At 39.5% G+C, this 24,505-nt stretch overlaps 1 protein-coding gene across 3 annotated transcripts in view; it reads right to left on the minus strand.

Moving 5' to 3' along the window:
* Nucleotides 1-6,487: 6,487 nt before the first annotated feature.
* The window catches only part of FHOD3 (formin homology 2 domain containing 3), a gene marked incomplete at both ends in the record, with an annotated part of 355,589 nt that continues 337,571 nt past the window's right edge, over nucleotides 6,488-24,505 (minus strand). For 2 of the 3 annotated variants that reach the window (XM_079533941.1, XM_079533940.1), the window contains 4 exons: nucleotides 6,488-6,570; nucleotides 19,144-19,305; nucleotides 21,483-21,654; nucleotides 24,325-24,348. In XM_079533941.1, the coding sequence (XP_079390067.1) occupies nucleotides 6,488-6,570; nucleotides 19,144-19,305; nucleotides 21,483-21,654; nucleotides 24,325-24,348 (441 nt within the window). The remainder of the gene's footprint in view (nucleotides 6,571-19,143; nucleotides 19,306-21,482; nucleotides 21,655-24,324; nucleotides 24,349-24,505) is intronic. The other variant, XM_079533942.1, reaches the window with a different exon arrangement.

Genomic DNA, 24,505 nt, shown 5'->3' on the forward strand with positions numbered 1-24,505 from the left:
TGTCATCTCCCCACAGCCACAGAACCTGCAGGCAGGGCTGATGCCCGAATCACCGTGCATCTTCTCAGCAGAGGCTCAGATTTGATTGCCAACTTGGTCTCTCAGAAGCATTGGGAAATTGCAAGGAAGATTTGGACCCCAGCAAATGGAGAAAACAGCAAGCACGCCTTCTGTCCACGCACACTCTGAGGTGGCACCAGAAAATTATATGCCCAGGTGATGCACGCAGTGTACTTCAGCCAAGGTAACAGGCACGCTTCGTCCTACTGGCCACCTTTACAGACTGTGACTGAAGCACTGTCAGCCATGGCAAGTATTTCATGTTCTGATGCAGACGGAATCTGAAATGCTCCTCCACACAGAGGTAGTCATCCATATTATTTATATTTGCTTCTGTAAATCTCTTACCTTACATACAAAGTGCTCAGTGCACATATTTTTAAGACAGGAAGCAGCCCAGAGCCAATGGCAGCACACAGTAACTTTCTATATTCAGTGAAGATTTGTAGGTTTAGATTATGGAAACCCTTGAGAATCAGAGACACATTTTCATTTTCTTCGCTCCTGATTAGGAATTGGATTCAAACTGTGGAAGAAGGAGTAAAAGATCCCTTCTTCATGCTCAGACCACCCAGGTGATTTAACAATAGCTGTTTTGCAGTCTATGTGTTGGCTTTGCAAGTACTTAGAGGATATGAAGAAACCAACCCATGAGTTTCCTTCCCACTCATTTCTCACCAAAGGTCCCACCATTGGCTCCACCAACAAAAACAGGACTAGTACAGCCACTGCTTTACAAAGCTTTATTGCATGATGTGTTTACATAATGCTGTAGAAGTGAGCTCTTCAACTACTTATATCAAGAAATTTTGGACACAGGTCTGTGGTCAGTTTTCCAAATTGACCCTGCATGGCACAGAAAAAAAAAAAAAGAAAAGAAAGAAAAAAAAAAAAAGTGTGATTGCATCTTTCCAGACAGTAAAGAGAAAAGAGTGTGAAGAGAAGAGGCAGCCAAGGGGTGCGTTAAAAAGAAAACTCTCCCGATTTACACTACATGTGACAAAGCTTCTGAACGATGAATACAAACTGTAGGTGAGCTTTGTGTGTAGTAAAATATTAAAGAGTAATTCAAGTTCTTTATGAAATAAAACTGAGAAACAAAAATGCAGTTTCACGGACAATTAAATTTAACACAAAACAAATTTACCTAAAATGAGAAACAACAAACAAAAACCCAACAAAACAGAAGGACCTGTTGATAATATCTCTGACCATGCATGGCTTGTTTTTTAAATTACAATTCACAGAATAACACTGCTGGGAAGCCTATTTTACACTATGCTACACAGAACACGAAAACATGAGCAGTGACATTTACACAATTTTACAGTATTTCTCCTTCGTCTAAGAAACACGTCCTTTTCTACTTTACATTTTTTTACAATTCCCAGCTCACAGAAAGGACACTATACGCGCAAAGACAGTCTTTAAAAAGGTGAAATGCACCCAATGCTACAAATAAACCTTTTCTTTCACAGAAGCCTCTGTGTTAGTGATTAAACAAAATATATCTCTATCTGCCACTCAATGTGAAATGGACTAATTAGAAATAACTTTCTGTTTTTCTTTTTTTTTTTCTTTTTTTTTTTTTGCATAAACATAAAACTATACAATGTCTCAGAAACTCCTTTTGACGTACTTGCTATGGAATTACTAAGCTGCTCGCCAAAAACCTCCTGCTATTGCATCTGTGATGCCAGTTCCGCCAGCTGTTGCCCCGGCCTCACGTGTTGTTCAAGCGTTTGCAAATCAGATTCAATAGTTTTCCATAACCAAACATTTTTCCCTTATGAAAACGCTTCAGTTTATTTTCTTTCAGAGCCTGTAAGTACCTGGCAGTTTTCCCTGCACAAAAACATCAATAGTCACAGCCCTTACAGCCTAGACAGAGTTTCCGGAGTCCAGATGCTGGAACCCCAGGGCCATATGAATGCTGCTCGGGGTTACGCTCTCTGTCTACACCCGCACGCAACACCCATCCCAAAGGCCGTGAGAGGGGCAGTGTGCGTGCAGTGAGCACACAGGAGAGAAAGGGAGAGAGGATGAGAGCTCGGGGACACCATGCCCTCTGCTCATCCACGAGCTACAGGCAGGCTATGTGTCCACTATCTGCATGGACAATGGGAGTGAAGTTGCAGGGCTGCCTCCTTGTCCCCCACTGCATCCGAGTGAAGTCAAAGTGTTGTGAAAACAACCACTGCGCAGCACTCTAAGAGCATTTTTGGATGGACACTTGTTTTTGTTGTGCCACCAGGGACAGCAGTGTAGAGGGGACACCTGCCAAAAGGAATGCCACTGCTCTGTGGAAGGAAGGGAGCACCTTGCAACAGGCCCTACTGACAGCCACGCCCTCACTCCAAATTTGTTACACTGAGACATGAGAGCCTATCTAGATACTCCATGTAACTTTCTATTAAGTGAAACACAAAGGCTTGTCTACCCACAAATCTGATGCCTTATTTTGCTGACAGAGTCAATTAGAGATCTGCAATAAAAGGAGATCAAAAGAGAAAAAAAAACATATTTTGAACACTGCCTTTGACACTGTTTGCCGTATTTACAAGAGCAAGAAAGACCCTCATTAAAAACCATTTTATTATTGGTTTTAGATTATGGGTAGTGGTTTATCAAGAAGGAGGGTCACATGTGGCAGGCAATGGGTTATAAAACAACTGCAATCCATGAGGTGGGTGCCTAGACTCACCAAAAGGTGAGGAGTGATGCCTTTCATTGTTGTGAGGGATTTTTCTTTTCCAGTTGTGGAACATGGCATTCCCTGGGGGAGTTTCTTTATCACAGCCCCATCACTGCTACTGGAAGCTATCCCTTGGTTGGGACTGAGGGACTACAAAGTATTTATGTACATTCTGCTTTTAAGCACCAAGGGAGACAAGGAAATGAGGACAGCTTCCCTCTGGCATCCATCTCAGATGCTAAAGTTTAACTTGGCATCCAAATCAGGAAGGTATTAGGGTGGTAGACAGGCAGACAAGTTACTGACAGCAGATGGGTGCTGAAATGAACACCATCGGTGACCCTGAGAACTCTGAGGACACTCAAAACTCTGGGCACTAAATTTGCAACTAACTGGTTCTGTATAAAAGGTGAGTATGGGAGTTACTACGGTTGCAAGTGTTGTAAACTAGCCTTAATGGATCTCTAAGTGAGAAACAGCTACATCAGGTTTCTAAGACCTTTCTGTTTGTCACAAAACCTATCCTCATCTCATATGTACTATAAAACAACTGCTGTATCCTTATGGTGATCTCTCTGGATGTTGAAGGGACAGGCCGTAACTCAAACTCTGAAGGCTGCAAGATGATCAGACAGAAAGAGGCACACAGACAATGCCAATTCCTGCATTTCATCTGGAATCCACTGGTTAGATGATGGGGAATAAACGTTATTCCCCAAATCAGGAAGTGCTAGCAGATGCAAGAGGAAATAATGCCACCTTCAGTATTAGCACATTGGGCTCCTGGCCATTTTGAACCGAAGAAGAAAACTTTCTTGTAGTAACTATATTGCTCCTGCTTTTGATCACCTCATTGCAGTAAACACTGACAACCTCAGATTAACCTTACTGCATATTACTGCATAAACAAGACCAAGTTGTCCTTCAGAAAATCTGGTATCAGTTTTACAGGTAGAGAGCAGAAGATGAAGCAAAAAACACAGAAAACCAATCATAATGGAAGAATGGATAAGGAATAGTAAGCTTCACATGTACAGACTTGCATACAAAGAATCTGAAATAAATGGGCATTTTTTCCTGACCATATTCTAACCCTGTTCACGATATTTAAATTTTTCCTTGGTAAGCAGCATATGAAATTTTGCACATTTTTTTTCAATATTTTTGGGAAATACCTAAGTCCAACTATTAATAATTCACGAGCAATATTATTCTTTCACGCACAGCTATTGTGCTAAATCTAAATGACACAAATCTATTTCCAGTTAGCAAGTGGTCACAAAAAGCTAACCACTTTGCACATTGAGCAAATTTTAGTTAAAATACTGACTTTTAAAGATGTGTGATTCTCTCCAATCATATACAGAACCTCTGCCAATCTAAATACATTTTGTTGCATTTGGGCTTCTTTTATCACTTAACAGGTGTAACAGCTCGACAAAACCATTACATTCAAGTTGTCTTCCTCATGTCAGACCTCAAAGACCTCCACAAACCCCCATTACCTTCATTTCTTTGTTTAAAACATCCTCAAGAGAAATTTCTAAAGTTCATAGTAGAAAGCAGCACATAAAGATCCACTTCAAACTCCAGATGCTAGTAGGTCTTGCTTATTTTATAGTGAGACAGTTATATGCCACTTCTTTCTGTTTCCTAGCCTTCCTTTTCATAGCTTTCCAACACACAACACATTTTATTAATTACAAAACCGCTGCCTTCTGCTTGCATATAAAACTGACTTTTTAACAGAGGGGAAAATCACATCCAACTCAATGCCATCCTTAAGAACCTTTACTCACAAGTGATTCTTTACTCTACAGACTTGACAAGTGAAAATCCAAAGCAACAGCAAATAAAAACCGAAATGTTACTATTGAGAGTGGAGACAGCATGGATATAGTATGCTCCACTGCAGATGTTGTTGTAGAGCTGACAGCTACTTGATTCTCTAACCAATTGGACATTGGGTGATTCTCTAACCAATTGCTCCATTCAGTGTGACACCAAGAATGATCAAGGTTTCAGATGTTTATTCTGTTTGGTGCCACTAATTCTTACAATTTGGGATTATCCTGTCCTTAAAGAGAGTGGAGTAACTTTCAGATGTACTTGACCTAACTTGAGTACAAGAAACAATACAGCTATAACACTACAAGCCCAGTGTAAACTAATTAACCCTACTTTTCTAGTATGTTTTGCAATCAGAATTAGTTCCTGCTACCATGACTAAACTGCTGTTCCCCTGCCATCTGGTTTGAAGGAAGCCTCAACTGCTACTGCTAGGCACACATCTCCTTAATCTTAGAATCTAAGGCAATGGAAAGAGATAATCTTGTGCATCCTTGAGGATAGCCATTTACAAACTTTGGCTTAAAAAGTTCCCTTTTATGTTACTGTTAACCGCACTTCTCTTCGAAATGGTTCAGTACTGGCAAGGGTGACTGTGTTCAATCCATCTTCACTGATGTGTTTGTCCTCCACTTAAAGGCAGATGAGCTGACTAAAGTTCTCCAAATACACATGCTGAGGGCAGCTACGAAAAGTCTGTTATAGAACAGTGAGATAAGGGCAAGCATACTGGAGTGTTCACTGTGGTACCCTCTCCACTTGCATCAAGGATAATCACAAAAATAATTCACAAAAAAAACGAAGACTAAAGAACAGCAAAACCACAGCAGGCTCTTAGCAGGGCCATTCCACGTTCAGATCAATTACTTTGAAATAAATCACCACATTATCTTGCAGCAGAGAAAAGCAGCATGAAGGGCACAGGCAAGTAAACGAAACTTCCTGATGTTACTATCTGAATGTATTTGCTGAGTGTGTAAATTGTAGGCGCAGATTTCTCTGAAATTGTACAAATGGACAGCATAGCCAAAGCTCATCAAGAGAGAAGTATTCTGTGACCTCTCCTCTGTGTCCATGGTGCTATGTACAGTATGAGCATGTATTAATACACATGAATTCAGGATCCTACTCACTCTGCTTGTACTGCAGCCCATTTTCTACCCCACAGGATGAATCCCATTGAATAACATTGAGTTTCTACAAAAAGACATTCTTTTCCTCCTGTCCTGGTGGAGGGGTAAGGCCCCAGTGTGACAGTCATGGTCCAGCTGGCTTCAGCAGGAGCATGACTTCACACCATGACTGTGTATAGATACACGCACATATATCCACACATTCATTCTGTACAAATACAAAGGTACACATACATTTTTACATTCTTTGGTGGCAAAGTAAAACAAACCACAGGGTTGCACAGACCGTGCATCTTTGCTTAATGAATCAGCTTCAGGAAAATCAGGGTTGCTGTAACAAGAGTTATTTTGCTTCTTTAAGGACTGTTCATTGCATTGACAAAATGCCATACATTTACAATGACTAAAACGGGGCACAAGGAAAGCCAACGCAAACACAACTCACATAATGACAGATAACTCAGCGAAAGGCCCCTCCTACCCACATCAATGCACCACGAGAAAAGCAGCCACATGCTTTCACCTACAAGCACTCGTGCTTCCCTAGCTACTGTCAGGATGCTGTGCTGAGCCGCGGCATACCCTTCTCCTGCCTTGGCTGTGGGTTTCCACTTTTTGTTGCTTATTAAAATTGAACTAACAGAAGATGGGATGTTGGGAGCAGCAGACGAGGCTGGCGCGACAATGCCACACCGAAGGGTTGTCAGCCCGCGTGTTTCGGACGGCTCTTCTCGTCGCCGCCTCTGGGATGTCAAACCTGCATCTCAGAGGTGCTGATGAGGCCCAACGCTTTGGCTTCTTCTGGTGTCAGTCCGCTCTTTAGTGTCCTTCTCACTGCATGGCCGTAAATTCCAAAAGGAGGGAAAATAATAAATAAAACAAAAAGAAAATGCAAACGATTAACAATGATAATTACAGGAGAATTTCAGCTGAAAAACAATGTGCATACTGAATCAGATCGAGAGTTGCTACGCAACTCCAAAAAGTCAGGGGAAAACCATTTGTCACTGTCAGTTAGTCAATAAGGAATTCTCAGGATAAATATCACAGCATTTTAAGACTATTTTTTTTGCTCTACGACTTTATGAGTGGATTCTCAGTCCACAGAAGGTATCGTGTGCCCCATTATCTCATAAAGAATTTTTAAAAGACCTTCTGGATCTTTATAGGGCTCAACTGAATTTATCACTGTTAAATCCTTTGTGACCATTCTAAGATATAAAAATAAACTCCCCACAGATAAAAGATTTAAAATAAGTAATAAGTAATAATTATATAGTCAATTAAAGTCATTACAAATAATGTGCTCATACACACTCCCTTTTCTTCTGTCATATTCCCTCATCGCAGACCCCATCTGATCATCTTTGTCACTAGTAGAGTACATAATTTTATATGAATTTGAGTAATAAATCTTGGTCAAATTTTCATTTCTTACTTTCCTATGAAGTGCTCTGAACAGTAGCTATAACATAAAACTTTTAAAATTCGCATTTACATTCTTTACTCAGAAATCTAAGTGTTTTCCTTGGTTTCCTACTGCCATGATTTTCAGATAAATATACTTAGCTCAAGATGCAAGCAAGGTGTTCACTCCGAACTTTGATATTCTTTAAGTAGAAGATGCACATTTAAAAGTTTAAGCTGCATGCATAACATAAACAATGACTACACTGAACAAAATATATTCACTTTCAAAATAATTAAGTCTAGAGGAAAAGCTAAAGGAAGGAATTACAGGTGGTGGTTAAGAACTTCTTGCATTGCTATCATCTAGTGTAATTCAGACATCTAACTTCCAAGGATATTGTCTCCATGTAACTGAAACTGGGTGGTCACGTTCAAGGGTCTGGTGGGAGTGAGAGAAATAGATGGATCAGTATCATAAACAAGGAGATAACGGAAGGGCAAAAGATGGCATGTCTACATCTGACACAATGCAGGTAGGACAAACATGACCTATGTATAATAGACAAACCATTTCCATCAGTTACTGAGTTTAATTAACTGAGATGTGAGTACCAAATGTATAATTGTTCCACCATTACCAAACTGTTGCTTGAAAGTTTCTTTTCAAGATTAAATCCTATCTCCTGCAGCGTCTGAAAAATGACTAAAGATCACCAGAGGTCTGCATGGCAGCGTTTCTTGACAGCCACTTTTTTCTACAATAGGGATCAGCAATATCTTCCAAGTTTAACAATGCTTAGGTTAAAGCAACATAGTGTTAAATGCATCATGAAGTCAAAGTGAGTTAAAACTAAACAAGTGCTATCAGAAGAGCAAAACACTTTGAAAATGCTCTGGTCTCCAAGATTCAGATCACGCAGCACAGAGTTTTGCGTCACTCCACATCGCTGGCACTGTTTTCTGTTTCTCAGATCAGATATTTGAATATCTAATAAGAAACGTTCAATTTCAGATATAAGTGTAAGACCTTTGGACTCTACGGCCTCAGTGAATCCTACAACGTGTATTTCTCTATCAAATTAAATACACCAGTAGCAAAAGAACAAATACAAGAAAGCTGCAGCTGAATTTTTTCTCTCATTACAAGTAAAGATTACCCTGAACTGCTCACCTAGCAGTTTATCAACTTCTCAGATCGTTTTTTTTTCTGTACACTCTGTAGTACATGAGCAAAGAAGGTATCACAGCTAGCTTAGCCGTCAACACTGCAGGGATGTTAAGAGACCCACATACACTGATTTAAAGAAGAGCTTTTAAGGTACCAGCCAAGCCCAAGTCATGGAATTATTAACTTACTAGAAAAAGCCAAATGGATTTACAATATCGTATCGGTCTCTTAAAAAAAACTTGCACGAGCTTCCTTTAAAAAGCCATAATCAGGAGCTAAAATTCCACAGCAGAAACCATCTTCATGAAAAACAAACAAGGGCAGAAACAACATTTTCTTGTTTAAATAAACAAGAATTCTCTGAATCTGAATCTCCAGATGCAGATCTACCGAACGTATTATGCCCTTGTCAGAGAGCCTTGCATATGACCCTTGGATGACTAAAAATTCCTGTAACGCAGCATGTGACATGGCCAGGTGCCTTGTCCTGGGCCTGCCACACACCTCACCCAACAGATGCCAACCCCTGGTTTATACCTTCTGTGCCACTGCTAAGCAAATAAGAATGACAGCACTCAGTGAATTGCTGAGACACACGTAGCTGCAATTAAACAAAATAGTCTCTTTGCATCCCTCAGTTCACTGTTCTTACTTATCCAGTCCTCTCTTATGATACAGAGAAAGATATCTTGGATTTAAGACATCTCAGTGACCTGAGCTTTTAAGGGCAGCAGTTCTGAGGAAACAGCTCCAAATGATGCAAGAGTTTGGCAGTCCTAACAAGACTGTCAAGCAAATGGTTAATAAAAAGCAAAGAGGTGAAGAAACTTGCCAGTGACAGAATGGTTCCCATAAACGCAGTCAGCTGCTGACTTGTATAAACTAAGCATGTGGGGCCAAGTGCAGCAAAGTACTGTGGCTATTTGCAAGATTCAAGCTGTCCACCATCAGCAGGCAACCTGAAGGATAACAGCTGACAGAATCACAGTCCAGACTCAAATGACTGAATTCTCGCTCTCAGCCAACCAGACATAGATGAATCCACTTGCAGTTTGCAGGAGTTTGCACTTAGGGAGATGCAAGTGGCCTGATAAAGGGTATCGGTATCTTTGTATAAAAATTACATGCAGTATGTGCAATTTACTCACAGTGCTTTTCCTCACTGGACAATACAGCTGATGGATGCACGTCAAAAGTAGCACAGGAGAGTTATTCACTGCTGTCTGCACTGGCTGGTGGACTGCAAAGGCTTATGGGCGAGGAAGCCATAAGGCAGCCGAGCTATCTACAGGAGCAGGAACCACTCAGGGAGGTGGATGAACCCTGTGACATGTTGTTAGATAGATGTCCTTGGTCTTTTTTCTTTTTTCTCATGTATTTGGTAAGGCTCCTTCACATTGGGAGAGGTCATGGACACATTCAGTCATCGGAATTGAATGCGGAGAGATATTTTCCTTCCATGTTTTATAGGCATTGCAAAATTACATTTCTCAAACTAGATCTTCACTCTCCCCTTTGCAGTGAACTCTGTCGTGTCTCTGACTGGACTAGACATAATATCTTGGCTTGTAAAACTCTTGGCCTGCTGCAGATCACATTAAACTGAGTTATGGAATGTATTTTGGAGGCAGTGACAATAAAAATAAGGCTTTCAAATGACCTTTTAGGTTCTTTAAGCAATTTTTAAAATGTTTGCTAAAGAAACATAACAGAGAGAGAAAATAACTTCTACTCTTGCCACAATCAAGGCCTGCTGAGATTCTATAACCAAGAAACCAAATGTTGTTTTTATGGGGTCAGAGGGTATGATATTCTTTGTTAATCAGGAAATCTAGAATTTTATTTTATATCTTGGCAGAATGCAGTGTGCTTATGAGGAACTTGATGAATCTGACTATGCCTGCTGGGTCAGAATCTGCATAGACATACGGTCCTCAAAGAAAGTGGGGATGTTTTTAAAAAGGCGATTCCCTAACTGTAGTTTTGTCAGATACTATGATTGAGGGGCAATGGCTCTTTAGAAGGCAAACGGTGCTCCTGATTTTCCTTCCTACTTTGTTGTTGCTGTTTAATTTCTTATTTTTCAAGATGCAACAAACAGTCAAGAATAATCTGCCTGGTGACATTTGCAATGGATTCTGGAATGTGTATATAACACTTGTATGGCAAAGTCATTTGCAATGCAGAATATTCTCTGCATAGATAGGACCATTTTCCTCCTTGAGAAGTTGCAGAGTTCGTTCCCTCTTACTATAAAAAGATGTGGCAGCCACAGAACTTTCCTCCAGGCCCAGATGCAAAGGTAACGTAGCTGCTACTTGCTATGTGGCACAAAGAAAATTCTAGGTGGCTGCAAATCACATAGCAAGGACAGCAGGAAAGCAGATTATAAGAGGCAATACAGACTAGCTCCACCATATCATTTCTTTTCATGTATCTTAATTTTATTTTCTGTTGCCCTTTGAAAATGCAGCCTGCACACCTGGTCTTTTTTCTCATATATTCATTATATTGCCTCAGACTTTACTGCAGTGAGTTTGCCAACGGCAATTTGCAACACAAAAGCACAATCTGAACACTCTTGATCACATTTGTTCCTTTTTATCTTTTTCTGCATTTGTGTATTATTATGTCACTGTCTATATAAGCCATACTTATCCTTAGTAACACATATATCATTGCACAATATGAGTAGGCATGGATTGGTAAAAAAAAAAAAAAAAAAAAGTAAAAGAATGATGTGTGGAGATTTTCTTACAGTGATTTGTAGGTGAGTTTTTGCAGGAACCTCTCTGAAGAAGTAAAGCCAACTGATACATAGTCTTTGCCTCACTTAGAGCTCCAGGAGACAGTGTATGACTGCCTTGCCGTTCTGCTTCATTGATGGCACAAGTCTCTCCTAACAAGAAACAGTAGTGCAACCACGACCAGGCTATCTGTGACATGAAGAGGAGTCTGGCACTGTTGATGGACAAAGTGACATACTCTAACTTGTTCCTCTCTGGGTGGCTTTCGATTTAAGGAGCAAAAATAAAATAGCATGAAGATACTGTTTTTAAAGTAATATTGACATGTAGTTGAAACTGGAATTTCCAGCTTATTTCACATATAATCATTTAAGAAGTCCTAAAAGTAAGGAAAAGAGAAGGACATAACTCCTTTCTTGACAACTTCCCATGACAAAAAATAGACTCTAATTTTTAGGAGTTCTGTGAACTAAATTAAAAGCAATCCTGCTGCCACCTCTTTCATCATTTCTCCCATTTAAACCCATCAATCAGAAGTGATTCCACTATTAATAGGTGAAGTATCAAGAATAAAGAGCTCAGTAACAACTGAGTCTGAATGTAAGCACTATCTAAGACTAGACCATACATTAACAATGCACAGGACAAAAAAGGCAGGAAATAGGATACAGAAAATAAGCTGTCTAGCACAAGCCCTTTGGACACTTAGCCTTTAAATTCTGTTTTCAAAGTTTAAAATGACTTGAAGTCTATTTGAAAGTGATATATGACTAAGTAACATTTTCACTAAGGGGGTAGCTCAGGCTTATAAACAAAGTGCTCAGGAGTGACTTGGCAGGGAAGTGTGACCATGTTTGAATACACTGTTCTGGGGAACTCAGATCAATTACCTCCATCAGGAATTTGCGCTGGAAAACACAACAGCACAAGGAATCAGCTCCACAGGCCCATCAGATTAAAAATAACTATAATCACAACAATCCTGTAGTTATGCTGATCAGGTGGCATTGTTCTGCCTAGAGAAAGCCATATATATACACACATACATATGCACACTTTATGACTGAGGCAAGATAAATGTGTAGTAGCTTTGTGTGAAGCATTTTTTTTTTATTCTCCTAACAAAGATGCATCTGACACTTGCATTTAAGTGCAAATTCCTGCCTACAGAGATAGATCCTCGTGTTACACTTCTTCGTGGCAGCAGAGGGCTCTCTTTGGCAGCTATGGTATCACAATAGTCTTCTAGAAAACTGCATGAGACACCATGTCTGTAACTGCACTTCTTTTATAAGGAGACTTGTAAAGCAACCTTCTACCTCCTTATCTTCTCTTGGTCCCAGATGAAGTGCTTTCCGTAACAGTGTAAAACTTGAAAGCTTTACAGAAAGAAACTTACAGAAAGAAACAAAACAAAATGTATATCCTATCAACAGAAGGCTAACAATGTGTAACTCAACCACTCATCAGTTTTTTAATACTTGGAACTTAACTACCCAATAACCCAATTCTGGGAATAAATCTTGTAACAAAAATTCAAAAGCCTTGAAATATATCTTAAATTATGCCACCTAAAAAGAAACAGTGTACTGTTGGCCAGAACAATTCCAGCACCTATAAATCTTTGTCTAGAAGTGCAGGAAAAGTTGCAGATCACTCTTATTTTTGGTTCTCCCAGTGCTGAGCCACAGCAGAAGGATGTGGCAATGGTCTGGCTCACTGTGGGATTCTGCTGAGCAACGGGCTTCATTTGCCAGGGTTTTATTCTGTGCTAAGACCAAAATCCAAGCTGTGGCCACCTCTTCCTCCACAAAGCAGCATGTCTGGACAAGACGTGATCACACAAAGTGGTGGTCACTCTAAAATCACTAGGGAAAGTCACTGCAGCAGCAGTTTTCTCCTTATACCTACATCACCTCCTTTGTGCTTGTGTTCATAATGTAATATGTAATAGAATTCAAAGCAAAATTAAGGAGATTTTAATGATACAGGTTTGTTACTTTTAGATCTGACTTTCCCAATATAAGAAAAATAAAGCTGCTTCAAGCAGTAAGTATGAGCCCCATATAAAAAAATTTGTATCAGAATAAAACTCATTACAGAAATGACTCATAGATTCCTCTAAAACAGTGACTGGAAAATGAATTTAAGCGTCTCTTACAAGTAATTTTTTACTAGACTTCTAGAGCAGGCTTTCATGAAATCTTTTGTTCCGAAAGATACCTCATGTGGAACTGTACAGAATAACCCTATCTGTCCATTTCTTTCTCCTATAGCTGTTGATATTGGCCTCTGGCAGTGGTGAGGCAAAGGACTACAAAGGCCTCACCCTCATGGGTTACATCCATTGCTATCATTTACTGTGGTCAGTTGTAAGCCCATTAATTATTATTAATATTGTTTATTAAATTACTGTTATTATTTTACTGTAGGCCATTCAGCGCAGTTTTGCCACTTTTGCAAAGATAGTGCCATCCTAAGGATGAAAGAATGTACTACTTAAAAGGCATCCAAAAGACACAAGCTATCTTGGCATCTCAGGGAGATAACCTCCCAGCTGCCAGAGCTTTAAGAGTTTTATCTCACATTCTGCTTTCATTCAATAATTAGATTCTTATTAACCGGGTTTTGATCTTCTCAAGGCTCAATACTGAGGACAAACAGACTTAATACAATCAGTGAAATATTTACTTTTTCTAAAAAATTGTTGATAAATGTACATCACTAACTAGATTACTCTAACTCTCTTCTAACTTCTGATGGGATCCTCTTACTCAAATCCTAAATAATTCATTGCAAATTCTAAGTAAAGTTGCTATTCTTTAAAGTGTTTTATATAGACCTTCTTCTTGTAAGGTTTCTGTTGTTTTTTTTTTAAGCATAATTTCCATTAACTCCTGCTTTTAGTCTGGCCATAAATACCAGAACAGTCTCCCTCCTGGTATTTTGGCACTTCTGTATCTTTTCATAGCCAGAAAAAGTAAGTGAAGTGACATGAAAATAAAAAATAATGAAAAAAAAAAAAAAAGAAAGAAAAGAAGAAGAAAAAGTTAACCGAAGCACACTGTGATTTCCAAACAAAAATTACACACTTCCGGATTCAAATAGACTCCCACCTATTATTTTGTTTGCTTACAAACATGCCTATTCCAAAGCAGCACCGCATGTGTTATTAAAACTTGTCTAAAACCTGTTTCCAAGCCTGGTCCTTTGGCAGAGTTCTTTCCCTTATTTTGGCACATGATGACAGCATGCTTACTCCCATTTCACTTTTACTGAAGGTGGAATTTAGCAGAAATACCTGACCTGGGATGTTCTACTGTTAAACTTAATCCATCAGCCCTGAGCTTATTTGTCTAGGATTCACATAATCTTGATTCAACTCCTATCTCCTCCACAGTCCCCTTGTACAAATCTGACAGATTACCTGAGTCATGTCTCAGATACATTTCACCAAAAAGACTGTAAGAATGTTTTATTCTCCACAAGTCATTACACAAATAAATGATTAAATCTTTACGAGATGTATCTATATCCCAGAGATCGATTAGCAGGTATGTTTTGGGGCTAGCGTATGATTCCAACATCTAACAAAAGAATAAGACTTCATGGAGGCATTCAAGGCCGGGTTGGATGCAGCCCTGGGCAGCCTGGTCTAGTATTAGATATGGAGGTTGGTGGCCCTGCCTGTGGCAGGGGGTTGGAACTTGATGATCCTTGAGGTCCCTTCCAACCCAAGCCATTCTATGATTCTATGCCTCTCCTGTCTCTTTTCTAAACATCACAAATAATTTTGATCAAGTCATTTCATTCAAATATTGGATTAAATTCTGATTCAATTATCTGCTCCAAACTAATTTCTCCAACACAAATCTAAGCAGATTTTTAGTTTTAATAAAATCTAGGAGAAACCAGAGAGTACACACAGAGAGATGCTATGAGATAAAAGCAATGTTGGGGAAAAACAAGCCTCCAGCAGAATACAGTGTAACGAGCACTAGAATAAGCAGTGCTTACTGTCAGATATTAGTCACACTTGGATCCTACATTATGACCAGTCAGGGTAAGATGAAGATCCAAATGGATGTAATGCTGTACAGTTATCTTTAAAGATCTACCTCCTTGGAGCAGTTACCTGAAATTATTTGTTGGAAAGAACACGATAGGATCCTCACTCTTTGTCAACTGCCTTGACTTTAGGGAACATATTTTTAGGTATGAAAAACCTGCTGATACTAATAATACTAATAATTACTTCATAAAGGAAGAATATAGGGAATATAGAGAATATTTGTGCTTCAGTCTAGTTGCCTTAAGGGAAATGCATGGTGAACGGTCTCTTTATGACAAACTATGGCTTAGTCAGCATTTGAGCAAGGTAATTAATCCATGGGACTTTGTCCTTTTTCAGAGCTCTGACACAGTCATTCACAGAGGTCAGAAATCCACCCTGTCTGGCTCAGCGTTTCCAAGTATTGCACTACATAAGCTAAAATTAGTTTGAATACCTTCTGAATGCTGACTCACTCTTAAAAAAAATGGAGTATGATCTTTGCGATGCTGAGTCATGGGCATTATATCATACTCCTGAAACAGATCTATCCAGTTAACTGGGACAAACAAAAAGATGTCCAGGCTACTCCACAAAAAGCTAATTCTGAGAGAATGATATTATGCTAGGAGATGGATGTTGTAGATAAACAGCCAGGACTAGAAAGAAAACAGCATCAACTTTCTACTTGTCCAGCACTCGTGGTTTTTTTCCAGTTCTTTTAAGTTAAGTCTTTTATGGATGATACTCTTTGTCTTTACATGTCTTCTGACGTATCAAAGCTGCCATGGCTAGAACAATTTTGTGTTGTTTTTTTTTTCTCCCCCAGATAGCAACAAGTCACACAGGCTGTTCATGAATTTCCATTTAGGAACAGCCCTAGTCTTTGTACAATTTGTTTCTTATCTCACTGCTTGTAATCTACACAGCAAATTCTACCTATACACTTTGCATTCATCTTTTTTTTTTTTTTCTTTTTTTCCAATTCAGATCCATTTGAATTAAATGAATAAGCTCCATTCTTTACTTTTTGAAATATCAGTGGTATCTCATATAGAGGATTTCATTTTTGGCCCCCCAATTCCAGTGGTGCAATGTCTGTAATAACATTTTGTAAGTTGCTAAGATTAACTTTATCAACTATATTAATTGGAATTTGGATTATTTGACTGATTCTTAAAATTTCCTTATTCCATTTTTCCTCTGCACTCATTGTTTGTTATGGCATCATTTGTAAAGGTCATCTTAACTTTACAGAAGATTCAGACAACCCAAATTAGATTATTTATTTTATTTCTTTGCTGAGTTGAGCAGCTCTCTGTTGCTATAAAAACCTCTCCCACAGAAAGCTGCCCTCCGTCTTCTAGAATGGGAGTGGTATATTTTGCAAACTAATTTTTATTTCATGCTTTTAAAACAAAACTGAACTGATATCTCTTGAGGTTGGAGTCTGTTGCTGACACATCAGAGTAAAAAACCAGAAGAATCTTCCCATGGCAACTTGCCTTGAAGCTGTCTTTAAGTGACCACCTCCAGGGGTGAAAGAGCATTTCAACTTCTGTGGCTCATTCACTCCTGCAGCTCTCTGTTGAGACTTCTAATGAAATAATACAACTGTAATGCTGTTTTTGCAAATATAACACCACTTGAGTACAGTAGACAGGTCACTGAACACCCATCATGAGGCAATGACTTCCAGTTGGTTATTGTATTTCTAAATGTCAGATTTTATGTTTAAAAATCTTCACTGTGTAGAGGTCCAGAACAGAATAAATTCTCTCTCTGTGGATCACCACAGGAACTCAGACATCGTGTATTTACCATGTACGTTAGCTTTCATTAGTTCATTTCAGCCCCTGCTGAACAAATCCCTTCCTACTGGTTCATAGTCAGATTCAGTTACGTTTGGTTTTATCAGTGACCCTTCGTATCTAACAGATAAAGACATTTTGTCTTTGGATTACTCACTGCCTTATTCCTCCTCCTGATTTAAGGTTCTGCTGATTGCCTTGAGTGTTCAAATTTTTTCACATCGTTAAGATCTAACTAAGCTTTCTGCATAGTAGACACAGTCACAATGCTCAAAGACAAAAGGTAGAACAGTTAAATGAATTTTACCAAAACATTTTTCCCACCACAATTACATATTGAATTTAACTTAAACACATTCCTATTTTAATTTCTAATTGACTATGATTTGACTATCATTTGCTTTTTACTTCATATTTTTGTGTCTTTGTCTAGAGCAAAAAAGATTACATACAGGACTTGTGTTATATTTCTACTAGAGAGATTTTCTGCTTGTTTAATTCACATTCTGCATTGACAAGGGCTGATCTCTGCTCTTTTTCTGGAGCTGTCGTGTTATCAGTCCAGTTGAGTGTATTTTAGAGTTTAAGTACTCAATTTTTAGTTACTCAGGTACACCAGCTACTACCACAGTGAAATAATTTATTTATGAAAAGAGATGCTAAACTGCTGAACTTCATATTTGTTTTGAAACTGCCTTTTAATCCATTTTAAAGCCTCATCCAGATCCTGAAGAGCAAACAAGCAAAAGAGCTGGAGTCTGTCATGATTAATTACTGCGGAAATCAGTCATAACCTAAACATTTAGTGAATGCTTAATCCCTTTTACTGTTTGCACTGAATAAGTGTAGAAACCAGCTCTGTGATACTATTTTTATTATCATTATCTTCTCTTTATTTTTTCAGCAAGTACTTTCCTTGAAAAAAGATACATGGTAAGAAGCAGAAACCAGACTTTTTGGTGTGTGTGCACAAGGATAGGGTTGCTAACAGACGAAATAGCATAGGAAAAAACAGAAATGGGCAAACACACAGGAGGTCTATTTCATACGCACAAGCCAACCAGGACAGTCAGCACGTGCAGAGCACCAGAACCATGTGGGGAAGTGGGTAGCAGCAGAAGGTGATGCCACGAGGAGGTATGGCACAGTGCATGACAAAGGGTAAGGCAAATAATCCAGTGTCAGCTCGTTTTATTTGCTGAAAGTCTATCTCATCTATTCAGCGACCACTTTGCATTTACTCTTGCCACATGCAGAAGTTCTTTTCTTAGCATGTTGGTGAAAGTGAATATGCTTTCAGCACATGCTAGTTTATAGCAATCAACTACTGCTCATATCAAATGGTTTCGATTAACAACTTTGTTAGAGCAACTCCAAAAATGTAAGAAGTTCTGTGTGATTTTTCACTCACTGTTGTTGACTTCTCTTTGTCCTAACTTCCCAGATATGCTAAAAAGATGGATGGAAAGGTAGTCAAAAAGCCACATTTGGTGAATGACATTTAACACCAAATTCTTATATCCTTTGGGTACTTATCCATCTCACAGTAATGGCAGTAGTCCCTGCACGTAAGGAAAAAAAACTCGAGAGATCATCGCCTCTTAAACATTGCATTTTTTAAAGCACGAAATCAAATTGTTCAAACTCACATGCCACAGATCTGCCCTGTGCACACACTACAACATTAGACCATTTTATAAATGGGTGACCTTTTCTTCCCAGGGGCTTCTCCAACCACTTTGCAATCAAACAGCAGCAGACATTTTGCTTTAAAGGCAGCAGAAGGATGGTACACAACATGAAAGATTTTTTAAAAGATGAAATCTCTCAAATTACGTCTTGATTGTGAATAAATTCAGCTTAAAGACTGAACTATTAATCTTTATGCCACTTCACAGTATCTTATGGCATTTAAGCAAGTCTCAGTTTGAAGTCCTGATGTAACTTCAGTTTTGAATAAGTACTGTCATCAAGAAGCCCTAAAGCACCATAAAACATTCTACTGTTGCTGCCACAGACATCTGAGTTTCTCTAGAAGAAGTTGTACCCACTGTGTCCAACACTGTTGAAACAAGTAGGAGGCGTATATTCCAATCATAAGTATACTCCCAAGGTACTACCAGCGCATGTCTGCAGTAGTAGAAGCCAAATTCAAACAACAATATACATAAATGCTTGCGCATTTGCTTTTTCTGAGGAATTTAGTAACCATTTACTCACATGACTTCCTATTTGCTCGTGACCGCTTTCTCTCTCTGGGCACTGCTCGCTGGCTTGGCACTTGGGTGGCAGACTTTACAATGCGATCCATGATCTCATCTGCTGCATCATCAGTTGCATTAGGTGAATCGTCATTGCTAGCATTCCATGAACCGATACGGCCTGGAAAAGTCCGGCAAATCAGTTGAGAAAAAAGACAAGAAGAACCTCTTGTGTCACTTTGGTTTTGCAACTGGCTTTCTTGAGAATTGAAGCAGGCAGCTCAGCCACTGCTACTTCAAACTGACCACAGGAGAAGAATCTGCCTATTAGAGAATATTGTAAAATAATAACCTAGACTCTCTGCTGTATCAGCAAAGAATGGAGAGCTCAAATGCAATTACAACTTTCTACTCCTTTTAGTCTCAGAGTCTTATTCATGACCATACAATTGGCAAATGTCTGCTACAGACTGTTTAAGAGCTGAGAATCGCTGGAGTGTTGTGTGGCCATGTTTGCCTCTGCTCCAATTACAGAGACTAGAAGACAGGACATATGTTAAAAACTGATTCAAATCATCAGGACTGGTCCTTTTTACCAAAAGAGGAAAATCTCTTTCAAAACATCTGTATCATAGGATACGGGAAGAGGAAAAACATAGAGGTTAACATGTCTAGTTGTCCCTTTCACAAGAGACAATCCACGTCCTCAATACATATGTGTCCTGGCATAACTGCACATATTTTGCTCTGAGCAGAAAAGCAAGCTGGAAAGCTAAATAAGCAATGTTGGTTAAAGCCACAAATAGAAAGCCATGTCTTTCAACCCAAGGATCTGGCACTCCTTACTCCACAGAGCCATGTCAGACACATCTTTTGGTTCCTTCACAACAAACTACTGTTCCACGTGCTTTTTCTTTTTCGAATAATTTGAAGGCTAGTATATAGTGAGAACACTGACAGCAAGCTTTGTAAAAGAGTGGGTGTGCTAGAATTGCAAGCAGCTAGAAGTCACTGGCAAAACTACTCCATATCACATTTTTGATGTCAATAAACAACATCTTTGATTAGCACTTTGTTCTGCTGCTTTTCTCCTGGCTCTCATCAAGAGCATTTCCATTATGATAGTACTCCTGACAAGCTTCTGTCTGGCTCACCCTTCCTCTGCCTCTGCTATTTTTCAGGGGAATGCAAGCTGACTCTCATTATCAGGACACACTGCTCATTAGCAGTCAATGGATTACTTCAGCTGTTGGGCTTGTACAGAGCAGCTTGAATTATTTCATCTTTTTACTTTATCTAGCTGACTCGCTTCTGAAACTGGAACAGTGAAACCTTCTAATTAAACAGAATCGGGGTTTAAAACCTTAATAACCTAAATGCACGCACATAGTGGTGAATGCTCTGGACATGGTATTAGTGGCACCAAAAAGAATGAAGAAAATGTAAGATATCTAGATATAAGGGAAAAGAAATACGAAAACAGAAAATTATGAACTTAAATGTTAGTGTATTCCCCTGTACTTCAGTAGTATCCCCCAGGTAGCATTTGTATAGGAAGGCATAAGGCAGAGACAAAAGAAAACAAACTGGTGATCTCAGTCTCTGCAAAATGATTTAGAAACAAGGAAGTGGTTTAGTGGCTGCTCTTCTGAAGAGGTATACGAGTGAATCACATCTTGGACATAAAGCAAAGGTATCTTATTGCCAAGATTTTATCATTGAACTCTTCTATCAGAGTATCAGGTGTTGGAAACAAAGGATTGGGTCAGGTTTTCATTTCCTCTGTGTCAGCTTTCAGAAGTCATCTATGCTGACACTAGAAAGAGCAGAGCACTGTGGACCTCAGAGAAGGAGGTTGCGACAGAAAGGAGGTGCAGGATAGTCCAAAGCCATTTTTTATGTCCCTAGGCCCCACTTAATCCAGTAGCTCTGCTGCTTATCAAAGATCCTTTGTCTTCTTCTTGCCCCTTTTTTCTCTCCTATCATTCATAAAATGCTGCATGGCCCTTTCTCTTCAATTTAAGTTGCTTCTTTTTCTTGCTTCTGTTCAAAACCAGGAGAAATCCACACCATGTATATCCTATTTTGGTTTCAAATGAGAACAGGAATAGAAACTGGAGTGTGAGTAAGCAGTGAAGCTGACGAGGCAGAGGAGAGAACTTTGCTGCTCTGTGTGCGCTGCACCCTCCAGCTCTACTTTGGCTCATGCTCCAAATCGCCACCTCCAGTGCACAAATACCACTGGGGTTTTCACCTCCCTTTCTGACTCTTTCTGCCATCTTTTCAGCCATGCTTAGGCTGCCCTGCAGCTTCAGTGCCACTTAGGAAGATAACTGACAGGAAGCTGCCAGCACTTACCCCGGCTGAGCCGGCTGCGAGTGCGAACCCCCAGCGCTGTGGTGCTCTCCCCGCTGACAGAGGAGGTCTTCAGCACAGCCTTCATGTTCTCGTGCTCTGCGGCATCCTCGGCATACTGCAGACCCTGGGGCTGGACTGGGGAGGAGGGTGAGGTGCTGGAGAACTTTCCAGACTGTGGAAGGAAAGCAGATTTGTGTTTTTAACCAAAAAGAGTACAGACAATGGGTCAGCCTCCAGGCGATGAGTTGTAAGAGGGGAAGCCTAAATCCTTGTCCTTGCAGATCATAGAATGGTTTGAGTTGGAAGGGACCCTTTAAAGATTATCTCATTCAACTCCCCTGCGATGAACACCTAAGCTAGCTCAGAACCCACTCCAGCCTGACCTTAAGTGCCTTCAGGGACACAGCATCCACAATTCTCCCAACAACCTGTTCCAGTGCCTCAGCCATCCTTATCGTAAAAAACTTCTTCCTCATATCCAATCTAAATCTCCCTTATTTTAGTTTGAAACCACCTCCCCTTGGTCTTACCACAACAGACCCTGCTAAAGAGTCTGTCCCCTTCTGTCCCCTTCTTTCCTATAGCCCTGATGTGGCTTTGTCCTTTACCATAACCTTTCACTATCAAGGCAGGACTGTCAGAGTAAGCTGGTAACACAGGGGTCTCTGGTCTGCCTCTCTGCATTGCTACACAGAGAACTCTCACATTGCTCAAAAACATTGATATGTGCAGTAAACTTAAAATACATTGCCAGTAACGCTGAAAAAATCCCCGGTCCACAAACACCCAGCCAAATTATTTCATGGCCAAAACACAAAAATTGCTGTCAGCAGTTAGGAGAACAAACAAAACCTTAGAGAGATTTTGGAATCTGCCCTCTGCTTGCCCAGCCCACCCGTGACTTCGCTGTCACCACAACAACCTTAACAACAGTAACTGGATTAGCTGCACACAACAGCTCCATCAGCCACTAAAAGCAGCCCTCCAGAAATGAAGCCAGGTGAACAAAAGCAGGATTGGAGGCTTTCAGAGGAGAACAGGGGCTTGTATCACTGTGCACTGGAAGCAGAAGCACTAGGCTGCTCTCCTCCTCCAGCTTCTGCCTGAAAAAGGCTGCAACAGTGATAATCACTCCGTTACCCTCACCTACAGAAAGATTACAGCGTATCTGAAATACAGTCCTAGCCACAGAAACGACAGGCTCTCATCAGCAAACAGACATCAATAGATAATGCCCCTTGCTGTTTTTAGTCCTATCAGTTTTCAGAAACTGAAATATGTTTTCTTTTTTCTTTTAATCTTCCTTATTCCTACAGATCCAGCACAGATAAAAAGGAAGGTGTGCTGCATTCTGTTCCTCCTCTGCATACTAAACAACATTACTTATTAACTTGATGGTATCAAGCCAGTCAGCTACAGCAATGCAGACCTCAGAGCCTTTCCTTCAGAGATTAAAGAGAGTAAATTGGAAGAAAAGGCTCAGCCCTACTTTCAGAGCTTTGATTGAGTCCCCTGGGCTGTTAGGCTGCAAACTGAAAATATTTCATCTGGAAACCACCAACAGGATCATTCTATTCTAACATAATGACTTTTCAGGGTAGGACAGCAAGCTGAGTAGCAAAACAATAACCCCTACAAGGCACTAAGTTAAATATAACAGTGTGATATTTATTTTTAATACTGAGAAGTTTGTTTTGTTTTTAAAGTGCTAGCTTGGAATATTTTGATGTGGAAGATGTGCAAGTGCTGGAATATCATGTGCAATTAATAGACAAAAAATTAGAGAGACTTCTCTGAAAGTACATGCAGCTTTTGCATTTAAGACTACTCACTTCTGTACAATTGGTTGTAAATCTAATCAATAATGCCTTAGGAAAAGTAAAAGGATAATGACTTCAGATAACCATTAGTATTCACACATGTTAGTTAAACTCTGGCATGAAGTCTAGTTCTGTAATTTTCTTTCTGCAGCCCAATCTACACAGCATAAACCATCACCAGGGAGAAACTACATAGCCAGGAGGTTTAATTTAACTTCCTAAACTTTCAGACATTGATATACATTGATCAGCCTCAGCCTCTTGAGCAAATAAGTAATATTTTGAAACACTGAGCTTTAAGCCACATTGTTTATATTCAGTGCCTGATGCTGAACAAAAAATGCATTGCACAATAGATACTCTGCAAAGCAATAAACTGGTTTATTATAAATATAACTACTACTTCATAGTTCTTGAATTATTTATTCACTCCTCAATTCGTTTTAACATCATCTTCAGGAGTAATTCATGACAAATGTATGGACTATGCCATAGCTAGTCTCTGTAGTGAATCAGTTATCTTGTTCACACTTCATATGGTAAAGATAACCATTAAAATTTACTTTGCATCCCTATATCCTGATGCTTTTAAACAATTTATAAAGCAGGAATAGCTGGACACACACTGCTTAATAATGATTATGAAATTATCATGGAAATCCTTAAAGCAAATAAACTGATGATCCTTACTACGTTTGGATCACTGACTACTTTGCAGTTTAGCAGACAGATGCTGAAAGAAAACAAATGATGAAACTTTAAATTATTAAGTCCTCAGATTAAATAAATCTCAATCAATATCAATAGGGATATCCCTATTCAAGAGAGCAGGTATGCATATGGTTAAAGCTGACTGCAAAATTGCACTCTTATGATAGAGACAAAAAGCTATGAGAAAAGTATCATGGTTTGTAGCTCCAGTTGAGCAGATGAATTGAGCAGTCCATAGTATCTGAGTTAGAAGTTAGATGTCACAGCACACAGGGGACATGGGAATGACATGCTCTTTGAAAGAACCATACCTCGGTGTCCTCTTCTTCATCAGTCTGTCACCGGAGACAAAGGACAGGGCAGAGAAGGACAAACAGGAAGATTTAGGAGGGACAGCATGGTCAAACCACGACAAAGTAAGAGGTAACCATGGTATTGTTTATACAATTATAGGAGGCCGTAAAAATACGAAACATATAAGGAATTCATTCC

This window comes from Tetrao urogallus (assembly GCF_951394365.1).
Source record: "Tetrao urogallus genome assembly, chromosome: 3".
Classification (NCBI taxonomy): domain Eukaryota; kingdom Metazoa; phylum Chordata; class Aves; order Galliformes; family Phasianidae; genus Tetrao; species Tetrao urogallus.